Source organism: Vicugna pacos, chromosome 32, assembly GCF_048564905.1.
Source record: "Vicugna pacos chromosome 32, VicPac4, whole genome shotgun sequence".
NCBI classification, from domain to species: Eukaryota; Metazoa; Chordata; class Mammalia; order Artiodactyla; family Camelidae; genus Vicugna; species Vicugna pacos.
This window is the reverse complement of record NC_133018.1, coordinates 2,864,067-2,877,283: the sequence shown is the minus strand read 5'-3', so window position 1 is coordinate 2,877,283 and position 13,217 is coordinate 2,864,067. Positions and strand designations below refer to the sequence as shown.

General features: G+C 58.2%; 1 protein-coding gene across 2 annotated transcripts in view; it reads right to left on the bottom strand.

Annotated features, from left to right (window-relative positions):
• Positions 1 to 13,217, bottom strand: part of CABIN1 (calcineurin binding protein 1) — a 92,927-nt gene that overhangs the window by 42,857 nt on the left and 36,853 nt on the right. For both annotated transcript variants that reach the window (XM_072953337.1, XM_015247079.3), the window contains exons 23-26: positions 11,270 to 11,531; positions 9,250 to 9,510; positions 7,983 to 8,134; positions 6,460 to 6,638 (exon numbers count right to left, since the gene is read on the bottom strand). In XM_072953337.1, the coding sequence (XP_072809438.1) occupies positions 6,460 to 6,638; positions 7,983 to 8,134; positions 9,250 to 9,510; positions 11,270 to 11,531 (854 nt within the window). The remainder of the gene's footprint in view (positions 1 to 6,459; positions 6,639 to 7,982; positions 8,135 to 9,249; positions 9,511 to 11,269; positions 11,532 to 13,217) is intronic.

Here is a 13,217-nt window from a genome sequence, read left to right as displayed (position 1 = left end):
GCACACGCGTGTGCAGAAGGAAAGAGCACTGTCAGGATACAAAGTAATCACCAGAACCAGGCTCAGAGATGGCCCGGATGCTGGAACTACTGACTGCGAACTTAGAGCAACTAAGACAACACAACTCATAAACCTGATGAGCGTGCTACAGGCTCCAGCAGGAAAGGTGGACACACCCACGAACAAAGGGGGAATTCAAGGAGTAAGAGGGAACCAGGCAAGAATCAAACGGAGACACCAGAAATAAAAAACAGTGGATAACAGAGACGAAGAATGCCCCTTGTCAAGCTTCTCAGCAGACTTGACACAGTTAAGAGGAAAAAATCAAAACCTGAAGGCAGGTCAGTAGAAATAATCCAAACCAAGAGAAAAAGAGTGCAGGGGGCTGGGGGGGGGGCAGTGACGAGAACAGAGCACCCAAATGCTCACTTACTAACTGGATCCCAGAAAGAGATGAGTCAGAAACAGGACAAGTATTTTAAGAGATAATGACAGAATTTTCCAAAAACAATGAAAGACATCAAATCACCAAAAATCTCAGACAACACAAAGCAAGGCAAGGACTTCCCCCACACACGTTAGGGGGAAAAAAAATCACACCTGGATGCATCATATTAAAACTGCTGAAATCCAAAGATACAGAGAAACTCTTGACGGTGGAGAGAGACATGTCACACATGGAGGAAGAGTTGAGAACAACACAGACAGAAGCCATGCAAGTCGGATAACATCTTTAACAACTGCTGAGAGGAAAAGCTGTCAACCTAGATTTCTGCAGCCAGTGAAAGTACCCCTCAAAAATGAAGGACAAACAAAGGCTTTTTCGGGCAAACAAAAACTAAGAGGATTCTTTACCACCAGCTCGGAGCCAGGAACCACCGAAGACAGCTCCTCGGGTAGAACAAACTGAAACGAGACAAACTTGGATCCACATAAACATACGAAGTTCCTCAGAAACAGATAAAGAAATAATAAAAATAAAAGACATCTTTTTCCCACTTCCTTCTCTAAAACATCACTGACTGCTGTGCGGAGCAGAAGCGGTAGCAGTGCCCTGTGGATTCATGGCACGTGGGGAAGCGAAACGGATGAAGCTAGGGAACGGGAGTGGGGTGGCCCTCACTGCACGCAGTGTGGTGCCGGGCGTCACGCAGAGATGTACTTTCTTAGCCCTAAGGCAGTCACTATATTTAAAAAAACAGAGATACAAATAAATCAGAAATAGAGAGAAAATGTTACCATTAAAAAACAAACTGTGCTTTGTCCTGAACTTGGCATCTCTAAAGGTGAAGCACAGTTACATGGGGCCGCCCGTGCCATATGACCTTGAACAGGTCAGTCCCAGCCCCACCTGTGAGTTGCCACCACATATCATCTCCGAGAGGCCAGTGAGGCTACGGGGAGAAAGGCAGATATGCCCCCAGGCCTAAGCCAATGTTTGGTATTGACTCCCAACTTGCTGATGCCTAGAGAGGGCACCAGGTGGGCAGGCAAGGCAGCGGACACACCAGGGATGGTGTGGGCAGGAAGGTGGCACTCTGCCCCCAAGGATGAATTGTGGGGCTCGGCTGACCCTCCTTTAGAACAGCATCGAGGGCCACCAGAGAGCCGTCCTGCATGGCTGGCACTCATGGCTGTGTTCCCCCTACCACCTCAGCCAGCATGTGGGGCCATGGAGGGGCCCACACTGAGGGTGTCCTGGCCCCTGTCCTGCCGCGGGGCCGCTCAGTTGCAGAGCCTGACTCCGCCCAGGACAGGCGGGCCCCTGGGGACCAGCCACTGCCCAGGCCCCTGCAGGAAAGAGGGTAGCCCCAGCAGGCAGCCCTCTTCTTCTTCCAGAAGCCCATCCACACAAGACCTGCTCCCGCTAATTACTAGTGAGGCCCGGTTATAAACAGTCCACTCTCACTGTGAATCCCTGGAGCGTTCACTTCCATGCCTCGGGCTGCTCCACCCCTTCGCAGCATTCTTAGAGGGACGCGCACCAGTCTGACGGCTGCTCCTCAGCCCTCTGCTCCAGGTGGGCCCACAGCCCGGTGTCAGGGAACGGAGCAGGGTGCAGAGGTCACAGCTGGCCTGTCTCACCAGGTCTTTCCTTATGCAGATTTGACTCAATTCAAATCCCCTGGACACTCAGGATTTCCAGACCAGCCTAAAAGAGTTCTCTCGTGACAAGACAGAAGTTTCCTGTTGTGTTTTCTCCACTGGCTCCAGCAGGATGACTAGAAAGGGTTCACAGCCACCTAGTTCATTAGCTCAACTCCATGACATTTTGAGGAAAAAAGCATGTGGTCATGTGATCAAAAATGCAGCAACTCTGGCTAGTGAACCCTAAAAAGATCACGAATGTTCTGCCAACCAGAAAACCACAGGTTTCTAAGAGCAGTAAATTTGGGTGGAATCAATATTTTGAGAAATGTTTCAGTCGGATAAAATCTGCTCATGTGGTCCCTGATGACCACTGGGAAAGGACTCGCCCCCTGGAGTGAGGCTGGCTGTGGGGCGGGTGCCCTGCAGGCCAAGGAGAAGGAACAGACGCACACAGGAAGAGACACCAGAAGCCCGGGCCCCGATGCCCAGCATGGAGAGATGGTCTCACTGCGCGCCCCCTGGCCACACCCCCACCACACACCACTCTGCTCCCCGGGCCAGCTAGATGCTGACCAGAGAGGCCTGGGCAGCTGCTCTCGACGCTGATGCCAGGAAAGCAAAGCGGCATCCCACAGCTACCTGATGAGGGTCCCAGGTTCCTCTTCCAACAAAGGACGACTGGGGAAACCTGCCCTTCTTAGAGCCAGAGAGAGAGACCCCAAAACCACAGCACTCCCCTGCTGTCCACAGGGAAGACTCTGCTCGGGCCCAGCTGGCTCCCAAGCTCCCTCCCCTCCAGGTCTCTCTTCACCTAAGTGGTCACCTTGGCATCTAAATACCACAGGACTCTCCAACCTCTGTGTTTTTGCTCCCATTGCCCCTCCCCCAAAATGACCCTGCAGGCCTCTCTGGAGGCCCACCTCCTCCAGGAAGTCCTCCCAATGCACCCAACCCCAGAGCCAGCTCACAGCACTCCCACTTGGCACCAAACATTGCCCCAGGGACACACAGATCTCACCAGGTAGCACAATTAGGGCGAAAATGCCATGACCAGCTACAGCCTGAAGATGTTTTTTAAAAGATGAGAATGAAGGAGAAAACAAAGAAGGTGATAGGCTCTGCCCTCTGACAGACTCCTTCCCTGGCCCAGCACCAGTCCCACCCTATGGGAACACCCCTGACAACCTGAGCTCACATGGAGATGGTCCCTGGGGCCCACCACAGAGCACCCTGGACCCTACATACAGTGAGTGCTTTCACACACCATCCTTGTAAGGCAAGGTGGCATCTCAGAGTCTCAGGTCTCTGTTACTTTTTTAACCAAGAAAGAACAAAGCAATGGAAATATAGGGCTGAGCTACTGGCCGGACAGGAGGGCAGACCGTGTGGGGAGGCCAGCACTGCACGTGTGTCTGGCCAGAACCAGGAAGATGGGCCGTGGGCAGAAGCCAAGCACATCAAACACACACCCTCCAAACCACAGGACCAGCGGGTGGCGGCGCTCCGGGTCACGGGGAAGCAGGGAGCCGGACTGAGGGTCAGCATGCGGTCAGCTCGGTCCCCGAAGCGAGCTGAGACAGTGCGAGCAGAGGCAGCCTGGAGAGCAGTGTGGGCGGGTTGGGGCAGCACGGGCAATATTGGTGGAGAAAGGTAGGCGAGCGGGCGAGGACGAGCACGGATGGGACACAACACGGACGGTGAGGGTGACAGCATGGCAGGTGAGGATGGATGGTCGCTCCCGCTCTCCTGACCGTGGCTGGCCTGCCCACCCCCGTGAGCTCCAACACACCCCTAAGACACTGGCTGAGCTTTGCCCCTCGGGAAGGCCTCCCCCCACCAAGGCCAGGTCCCCATGGGACCCTCCGCTGTTCCATCGCTCACACGTGTCTCCTGGTGCCCACCACAGGGACCAGGGCAATGTAAGGGGTGCCCAGATTGGCACGGCCACAGGCTGGCTGGAGAACCCCGCCCGCAAGGCTCTTTCTGGCTCCAGCATCAGAGGTGACAGGCAGCACATCCTGCAGAAAGCGAGGGTCCTCCCACGCTAAGCTAATTGTTAAGATAATGATTAATTGTCAAGCTGGAGCTATTTTCCTAAATCTCTTCCAAATCTCACGCCAAGTAAGCACTGGCCAGGGCTGATTTCTGGAGCGGCTGAGGCGGGACCCCTAACCTCACACACAGGAAGTGCCGACCCTCGGCTTCGCTCCCGGTCCAGCTGGCGGCAGGTCCGCCTAACAGGCTGCTTGGTGCAGGGGTCTCTCTTGAAGCCACACCACAGCTGGAGAGAGTCAGGGTGACTGCCCCCGACCCGGGCTCCTCCTGCTATGCGGCACCGCCTGCCCCCCCGCCAGCCCCGATGACCTGGGGGGCCCTGATCTAGAAGACAAGGACCTTTGTTTACCACCCACGAGAACATTGCCCAGTCCTACAGCTGAGGAAGCTGGGGCTCAGAGATGTACTACAGCTGAGGAAGCTGGGGCTCAGAGACATTGCCAAGCAAGTGAGGGGAAGGACTGGGACTGGCACTCAGATCCCTGACTCCAGGGCCTGCTCTGCCGGGCCTCCCTGTCCAACCTCAAGTGGGGCCCCAAACCCCACCCCCACCTGCTCCTCTTCGCCTGCAGCAAGGCGAGGCACACCCAGCATCCTGACCGCAGAAGGGCTCCCCTCTGGTGCGCATCCTCGCACAACAGGAGAGCCGAGGCTGGTCTCAGGCTGGGGAGTTGACTGGGAAGCAGGAGGCCACAGGCTCTCGTCCTAATGCCTGGTCAGCCAACCCCAGCTGGGGCACAAGAGGCAGAAAGAGAGTTGGGTGGTGTGGCCCCTCGAGGCTCCAGCATGTCCCCCAACATCAGCAACCTGCTGCTTCTGCCGGGGGCCAGGGCCCTTCCTTGGAGCTGGAAAGGCTGCCCAAAGGCCACTGTCACGTTACAAGATTATAGCTAGCTTAGGGTCCCGAACATCTCCACATTGCGGACACTGCTTTCTCCCCAGGGTGAGGGGTGAGAGCTCCAAAGGCCTGCACAGCCAAGCTGGGTGAGGACACCGGCTGGGACCAGCAAAGGCAGGCCAAGCGATCTCGATGGCCCCACACCACCGACAAGAATCAATGCCAAAAAATTTTTACCACCATTCAAAAATACACAACCATGGAAATTATATTTCAGCATATTCACACGGCTTCCTCTACAAACTTCCAGAACCGGACACACTCTGGTGGCACCCAGGACAGGTCCCACCAGCACCTGCCCCCAGCACCCTGCTTCCACAGCTCTGCGCACACACGGGTGCCCGGGCGGGATGCTGGCAGTGGTGTGGGGCGGCGGCACGGCCCTCCCCCAAACCCAGGAGGCTCAGGGACACCCTGAGAGGAGAGCCTCTCTCCCCACACCTGCCTGCACTAAAGCCTCACAGGAAGGAAGAATCCTGCAGGAAGAACTCCCAGAGCAAGGACTTGTCTCCAGCATGCTTTTCAGTGTTCTCAGGAGTAAATGGTTGGGGAGTCCTTGAACCTGAGGTGAGTAGGAGGGAAGGATCAGGACCAGGACCACAGTGCAGGCAGCAGGTGGGCCAGTGCCCCGGCCAGGCACAACCCCTGTGGCCCACGCTCAGACTGGTCTCTGCGCACACACCATCCCGAACCCAGAGGAGACATCACCAGCGTCCTCTGCTCTCAGATCACAAACTGCACCCCGGGAAGTGAGGCCCTGCCTCCCTGTCGCCCTACAGCAGTCCTGCCCTGGCCCTGTGCTCACAGCCTGTCTCCTGGGCGCGCGCACGCAGCCTGATGAGCTGAGTGACACAGGGCTAAGGGCCCAGATGGCCTTCAGCACTGTCACTCCCCCAGGGCTCCACGCTGCGGCCCTCCAGGCCCACCAGTCTGGTTCATCGTTTTAACAGTGAGGAGAATGTGAAGACGGAGCTGTGAGGCCAGCATGCAAGCCTCCCGGTGTTAGTCAGGGATATGGTGGACGGGCCGCCATCTGCCCATCCCGCGTGGGAAGCCAGCTGACCCCCACCACCAACCCGCCCGGATTCCCTCGACCCTCCCCGACCGTCAGAAGGACGTGCTATTCCTGCGGACACCAACAGCCTTTCAACTGCCCTTAACGTCCCCATTTTGCAGGTGGGGAAATGCAGATCGGAGGGCTCCCAGGCGGGCGGTGGCAGGCGGCGACCCCGAGCATGTCTGGGAAGCACAGGATCACGAGGGTCCATGAGGTTAATGAGCAGCCGCAACATTGCCCGTGTCACCCCAGACCCAGCACCCCCCTCACCAAAACAAAGCGACTCATTGCCCAAAGCGCCCTCCCCCGAGACTGGCGTGCTGCCATGGGCTGGCAGTAGGGAGAACAGGGACTGTACCGTCCGGCGTCGCCTGCTGGTGGGGTTTTTTACATTTGACGTAATCGTGGTCAATCGGAGTGGCTGTGTAAGGTGGGGATGTCAGACCTGGGCCAGAGGAGGAGGGGAGGGAGGCTCCGGGGCCCGGCAGTGTCCCAGCTGAAGAGTGGGAGTCCTCGTCCACCAGGCAGGCCTTCTCCCTATGGGGCAGAGGGTGGGGTGCAGGTCAGAACCTCCACATCACATTGAAACAGGACAAGTGCTGGTCTGGATGGTACCGTCACAGGCCTCCTCCACCATCCCCAGGGCCCCCTGCTCCCAGGAACTCTGGTGACACCTGTTCCCTCTGGCTAGTGTCCGGGGGCTGAAGGAGCCAGGAGCTGTCCAACCTTTACGACTGGGCTTGCTGGCAGCTCAAGTCTCAGGCTGGGAGACCCCTCCTCGGAAGCAGCCACCCAGCACCCCTCCAGGCCAAGTCAGCCCCCTTCATGTGAAAGCCAGGGCTTGACAGATTTCACCCCGCCAAGTGCACAGATGGAGAAGACGACTGGATTCAGCGCACGCTCACAGGTGCATGAGGGTATCTGCTGCAACACCACGGACAAACAGAAACACCCGACATGCCCGACACGCCCATCAAGGCAGCCACAGAGACCACAGTGCACGCGAGCTATGGAGAGCACAGCCACAGACGAGGGGTGCCGCCTCTGTGCACTGGGTCCCAGACCCGCTTCGGGGAAAAGCAAACTCTAGAACACCTCCAGTAGTTTGTTTTTATAAAAGAATCACTGTACTTGTAAGCGTACCTGTAAGTGTGTGCAGACACACAGAGAATGACCTATGAAACAACCTGAACAGTGGCTAACCCTGGGGAGGGGAACCTGACACGCTTCAGTCTACGTGTTTACGTGCCACTAGCATCTTCTGTAACTAGGATATGCTTGTGTATTATTCGTGTAACTTATAAACTGAAAAAGAATTACAAGCTATTTAAAAAAGAATTATCACTGTGCCTTGGGGGCCCTTTGTGACTATAACTTCTGGGCACATTGTACCCACCCGTCCACCTGTCCCATCGCTGACAAGTCTGGAGGACAGGCCCGGGTGGGGTCTCCCTGGCCCTTGGCAGAGCCCTCACAGTGCCCGGCCAGGGGGCCCCAAGACAGGGCAAGCTGAGCCAAAACTCTGGGATGAGGACGCAAGGCCACCCACAGCAAGAGGAGGCCCGGGGGTCTGTCCCAGGCCCACAGAGGGAACCACACTGGGACCCTAGTGTCCCCGAGCTCTCTGAGGCCACAGGAGGAGCCCACACCTCCCACAGCCCTTCCAGCCTCCTGGGAGAACGGGTAGCAGACCAGGCCCTCAGGGGCTCCCTGCAGAAGAGGCCAAGGGGCAGGAGGTTGCAGTATGAAAATGCAGTCCCCAGAGGGGAAGGGGCCACCTGAGGATGTGGGCACAGCTAGGGAGAGGTGACAGGGCTGCACACGCAGGCTCTCGGGCTCAGAAGCACCTCGGCCAAGGGAGGGGGAGTCCATGCCACTCACTTCTCTGAGGCTTTGGGCGCGCTTTTCTCCTCGCCCCTGGCAAAGGGCCCTTCCGCAGCCTCCTTCATAAAGCTGACCAGCACCTCTGCGTCGACCCCGGAGTCAGGCCTCCCCAGGAGCTTCAGGATGGAAGCGTGGAGCCGGAAGTACACCTGGATGACAACACTGGGGTGTGAGCTGCCTCCCAAACTGCAAAGGCTCGTCCCTGCCAGTCAGTCACACTGACCGGCCCACCCAGCCCTCACTCAAGGCCAGCTCCACCATCAACACAGACGTGGACTAGCAGCATCCCAGCCCAAATGCTTCTCAAGGGCCAGGGGACAGGGAAGGAAGCCCCAGCCCCCTCCACTGCATCTTGTCCAATAAGAAAGACAAGTCAAAAAACAGAAAGGAAACATTACCATGTCTACATGTTAGTAGGAAACAAATCTAGAAAGACGAGGACGCGGCCAAACTGTTAATACGCATTTTTGGGGCTAGGGAACGAGGGCCATAGGGCACTTTAACCTCCCACTTCAAACACCTCTGAATTATCTGATTCTCATATTTCTTTTTAACCATGAATTGTGTTCATTTTATAATAAAAAAAAATACCTAAGTGCAAAAAAGGCATAAGTAAGCAGATTCTGTCCCAAATTTCAAGCTTTCGGGACATGTGGGATTCGCGGGAATGGACACACAGCCTCAGAAAGGGTGAAGCTAACAAGCCCAGGGCTTAGGGAAGACAAACGCACCCAGATCTGCACTGTGTCCTCAATTTCCTCCCCACGAAGCACGCTGGCTGCAGCCAACAGACCCTCCCAGGAAGGCCATGGGCACCAGTGAGAGCACAGGGTGAGCACTGGGAAATCACAGGCACAAATCCCAGTCCACACATGCTCTGCTCTGAGGGGGCAGTGGAGGGCCCCGAATCGGCCCCTGGCTCAGTCCTGCCAGGCTGGGTGCCCTGGGCACACCCTGCAGTAGCAGTCTCTCACCCACACCTGGGGACGAGGGCGCCGGCCCCCTCCTGCCAGGCCAAGGGCATGAATGCTACTCTCACATCACCACTGAACCTGATTCTCAGACTAGTGTGCTAAAGAAGAGAGACCAAACACTCCCTTCCTCAGAAAGGACAGCGAGCGCCCCTCAGAGACAAAGGAAAAAAGGCTGTGTGAACTGAACTGCACACAGATAAGTTCCAGCTGCTGCAGGGGTGTCACTGGGACCGTGAGCCCCATCCCCAGGGAGCCGGACGGCCCTCCACCCCCACCCTGCACAGTGTCACCTCCAGGGCCTCCATGGCAAGCTCGGGGGGGTTGTGGTAGTGGATCTTCTTGGGGTAGCGGGCCGCCTCCTCATGCAGGTAGTGGCCAGCCTGGCGGTAATGCAGCAGGTAGACAGTGGGCGGCTGCTGCTGCTTCTCAGCCACCTTCCCCAGCATGTAGTGGATGAGCCACTCTTCCTCGTCCCCGTCACCCTCGCAGCGGGCCGCCGAGGTGAAGCAGTGCCTGGCAGTCTCCAGCATGCTGTCCCGCCGGTCCTCCATCTGGAATGAGACAACAGTGCCCAGCCAGCCTCAGCCCTCCTTACCCTGTAGCGGCCTGACTGCAGACGTGGGATCCTCCCAGCAGCCCCAAAACCCAGAAACGCGACCACCATTCCACTGTGGGAGGCTAAGCACCAGGAGGCCCGGAGACTTCGGGGTCGCACACATCAGGCACGGCACAGGGCTGGACTGACACCCAGCTCACCCGCTGACTTGTTCTTTCTTCTACCTCCTCCTGCAGGACCTAACACTGTTACAGGCTCATGAAGAACCCACAGGACAGCCTCTAAAGACCCCAACCACAACCTGCGTGGCAGCAAAGAGAGTCCCTGTGCCTGGGCAGGGGAGACCACAGCAGGAACTGCGGCCGGCATTGCGGGGAGCCCGCAACAGCTCCCGCATGGCGGCAGTCTTGGGCCATGGGCAGTTCCAAGACGAGCCTCTGTTGCAGGCAGCGCAGCTGTCTCGCGCCCCTTCATGGTAAGCAGGCAGAGCTGGGGGGACAGGCCCGGGCCACGGCAGGTTTTCTCGCCCCCTCCTCTGCACACTTCCTAGGGACCAGGGTGTTTGGAAGGGCGGATCCCGAGCCCCGTTCACTGCCCGCTGACTGGGAGCCTGTGCGTCTGGGGCGGAACCTACTGCCTGCAGAGTCAGCCAGGACAGAGGGCCAGCCTCTACGAGGTTTTCCCACGGGGACCACCACCTCTTCCCGCCCCTGCGTGAGGAGCTCTGGGCCAGTGTCCTGGGTGCTATTCTCGCAGGACGTCCACTCTCCAGGCAGGTGTCCCTTCACCCCAGGACTCTGGGGCTGGGCACCGCAGTGAGGACTGTGCAGGGCCCGGGCAGCTGCTCCAGTGCCCAGGGTCTTGGACCCTCCTCTCCATGGCCCCAGCCTCCTCCCATCTCTTCTCAGGGCAGAGGAAGGAGAGACTGTGAGCACCAGGTTCTGGCAAGGGCTGTCACAGCACCATGACGCTCACTGCTGGATGGTCCCTCTCCAGGAGCCCCCAGCAGCATCACCCTCCCGTCACTGCTGCGTCCCTTTCGCGTTCTTCCCTATCAGTTTAGCTTCCACACCAAGCACACCCCATGTTAGTCAGAAAGAGCAACAAAGAGCTGTGACCTCTCTGCAGCGCTGGGACTCCCCCACTCAGAGCAATGTTGGAGGTGGGGCATCACGAGGCCAAGGGTTCTGGGAGCCCGTGACCTGTTCTGCAGGGTTGCCAGGCACAAGAGAGTCCTGGGCATGAAGACAGAGAGCCCCTCAAAGATGGAGGGGCTGTCAGAAGATGAGGGTAGCAGCCATGGCTGAGGGTCTTCCATCACTGAATCCTCCCAGCAATACCCCGATTATTAACAGAGCCACTGTCACATTCTGGGATTTGACTGCAAATGATCAGTTCAAGTACAGGCCCCCTTAGCACCCTGCGCTCCTGGGAGATCTTCCTGGAGGTGGTGTCTTACTGCCACACCCGCCCAAACCTGCCCATTGGCCCTTCACTTCCACCTCAAGGAGCCAAGGGTGTCCTGCAGAACACAGACTTTGGGCCAGACACCCAGCACCCTACACTGGGCAAACCCCACAAGAGGGCTTCAAACTTCCCAACAGTGTCAAGAATTGCACAAGGGAACAAAGAAGAGACGGCTGCCTCTCAATGGCCCTACTCTTCAGCCATCCAGTCCCAGGAGCCGGGCCCTGGACTCACCCACTGGGTGTCCTTGGGCCAGGGATCACACTGCCACTGAGCCCTGTCCTCACCTGCTGCACGAGCTCGGGGGGCAGCTCAGGCCTCCACTGCTTCAGCTGGCGTGAGGCGAAGGAGTGCAGGGCGTAGGACATGGTGCCGAACTCAATCCACAGGGACAAGTTGGAGCTATCGATCTCTAGCGCCCGCCGGAAGCAGCTGACGACAGGCGTGGCATGCCTCCAGATGGGCCCGTCGCTCTTCAGCTCATTGGAGTTCAGCTTGTCCTGAATGCGGCTGGCCCGGGCCAGAGCCATGCCTGCCCAGGAATCGAACCTGCAGTCATGACAGGGCACTAGCTCACCTGCCGTCCACAGGCGAAGTGCCCACCTGGACTAACTCCGCCCCTCGCTAACTCTGCAACCATCACCTGTCCAGCCACAACTCTGAGCCTCGGTCCTTGACCCACAGAATATGGCCCTGCAGACCCACCTCAAAGGGAGAGCGCCCAACCAGCGCAGGTGACCCAGGCCCTCACGGGCGCCCAGCCACTGCTCTAAGCACCACCACCACCTGCAGCCCACAGACCACCCCCAGTACAGACTGGCCTGTCACTCAGCTTGCCTCTGTTCCCCTGCCTGGAGGGGGTCTCTGCAGGACAGTTCTGACAGGGAGGAAAGGGGCTGCTCTACAGGTGCAGAACAATGGCCCGGCCACAGCACAACCTTGTGACCTGTAACCCTGCCGACCCCACCCTGGCAAAGCCGGCCTTCCACTCTCAGCGACCAGCAGCAGGGGGCACCCAGGACCCCTGCCACCCAGCTTCCACCCGGTTCTCCCACGGGGACCCTGAACAGACCCTGCCCTCTCCAGCTCAGTCCCCAGCAGCAAGGTGGACAACAAGGGGACCACATGATGGCTGAGCCCCCAGCACCCTGAGACCACCCTGAAGAAACTGACAGTGAGAATGCAGAAGCCTCTCTGAGACATTAAGACGATTTCGAGGCCCTTGAGAGTCTGGCACTTCCCAGCACAGAGAACAGACAAGGCAGCAGCCTCCTGGGCAGATGCTGCCCTCCATAAGCCAAGCATTCCTAGCTGCCCCTCAACCTAACCTCACAACCAGCCCCCTGGCTTCCCCAGGGCATGTAAGGTCAGGGAGACGCATTGCTTGCGAGGCTCACACATACGCTTACTGCAGTCCCAGCCCCAAGGACGAGAAAGCACCAGTGAGGGAGCAGGAGAGAAGCCTGGAGACTCAGTGGTGATGGAGGACAGCAACGGAGCAGGCTGCGCCCCGAGGCAGGTCCTGTTTGCAACCCTTCCTCCTGGGGGGACTGCCCCGGGGGGCAAGCACGGGGTGGGTGTCAGCCTCCCCCACAGATGTGGGACCTGTCAGGGACTCTCCACCTGGGCCAGTGCCTTCCACACTGGGGCATCTCCTCTCTAAACTCCCGAGCGTCTGCAGCAACCCCGCCACCCTACCGTGAGAGAAGGGGCCACATCACGTGTGTGCCAACGTACCTGCCCTAGATCAAAACAGAAACCGCTGTCTCCCATCACCAACACAAGTGAACAAGAACACAGACATGTTATCACAAAAACTTAAAATGCTCCCCCGGGGGCCACCAGGAGCCTCATCCTGATATGGGTCCTGATGTGAGCAGAGCAGTGCCCAGCCCACACAGGAGCACTGACCCACAGGGACCAGGGCACCAGGGACAACATAAGCTCAGGAGGGGCATGTCTGAGGCCTGCACTCCCACCTGTGCGGGGCAGGCCTGGTCCTGGCACCAGGCTCAGGGCGGTTTCTATGGTGGAGGGCTGAGCTGTACTGGGCCTGCTCCTCCCTCCGCCCTCCCCCCTCCCCAAATGTCACTTTACAAAGTGCCCAGCCAAGGTGGACCACTTCTAGCTCAGCAGGAGAATGTCTGTCACACAGGGGGTAAGACACTGCTGCCAGCGCCCTCACAGAAGGGAGAGCTCTGCTCTCCCCACAGAGCTGCCACCAAGCACTGCACC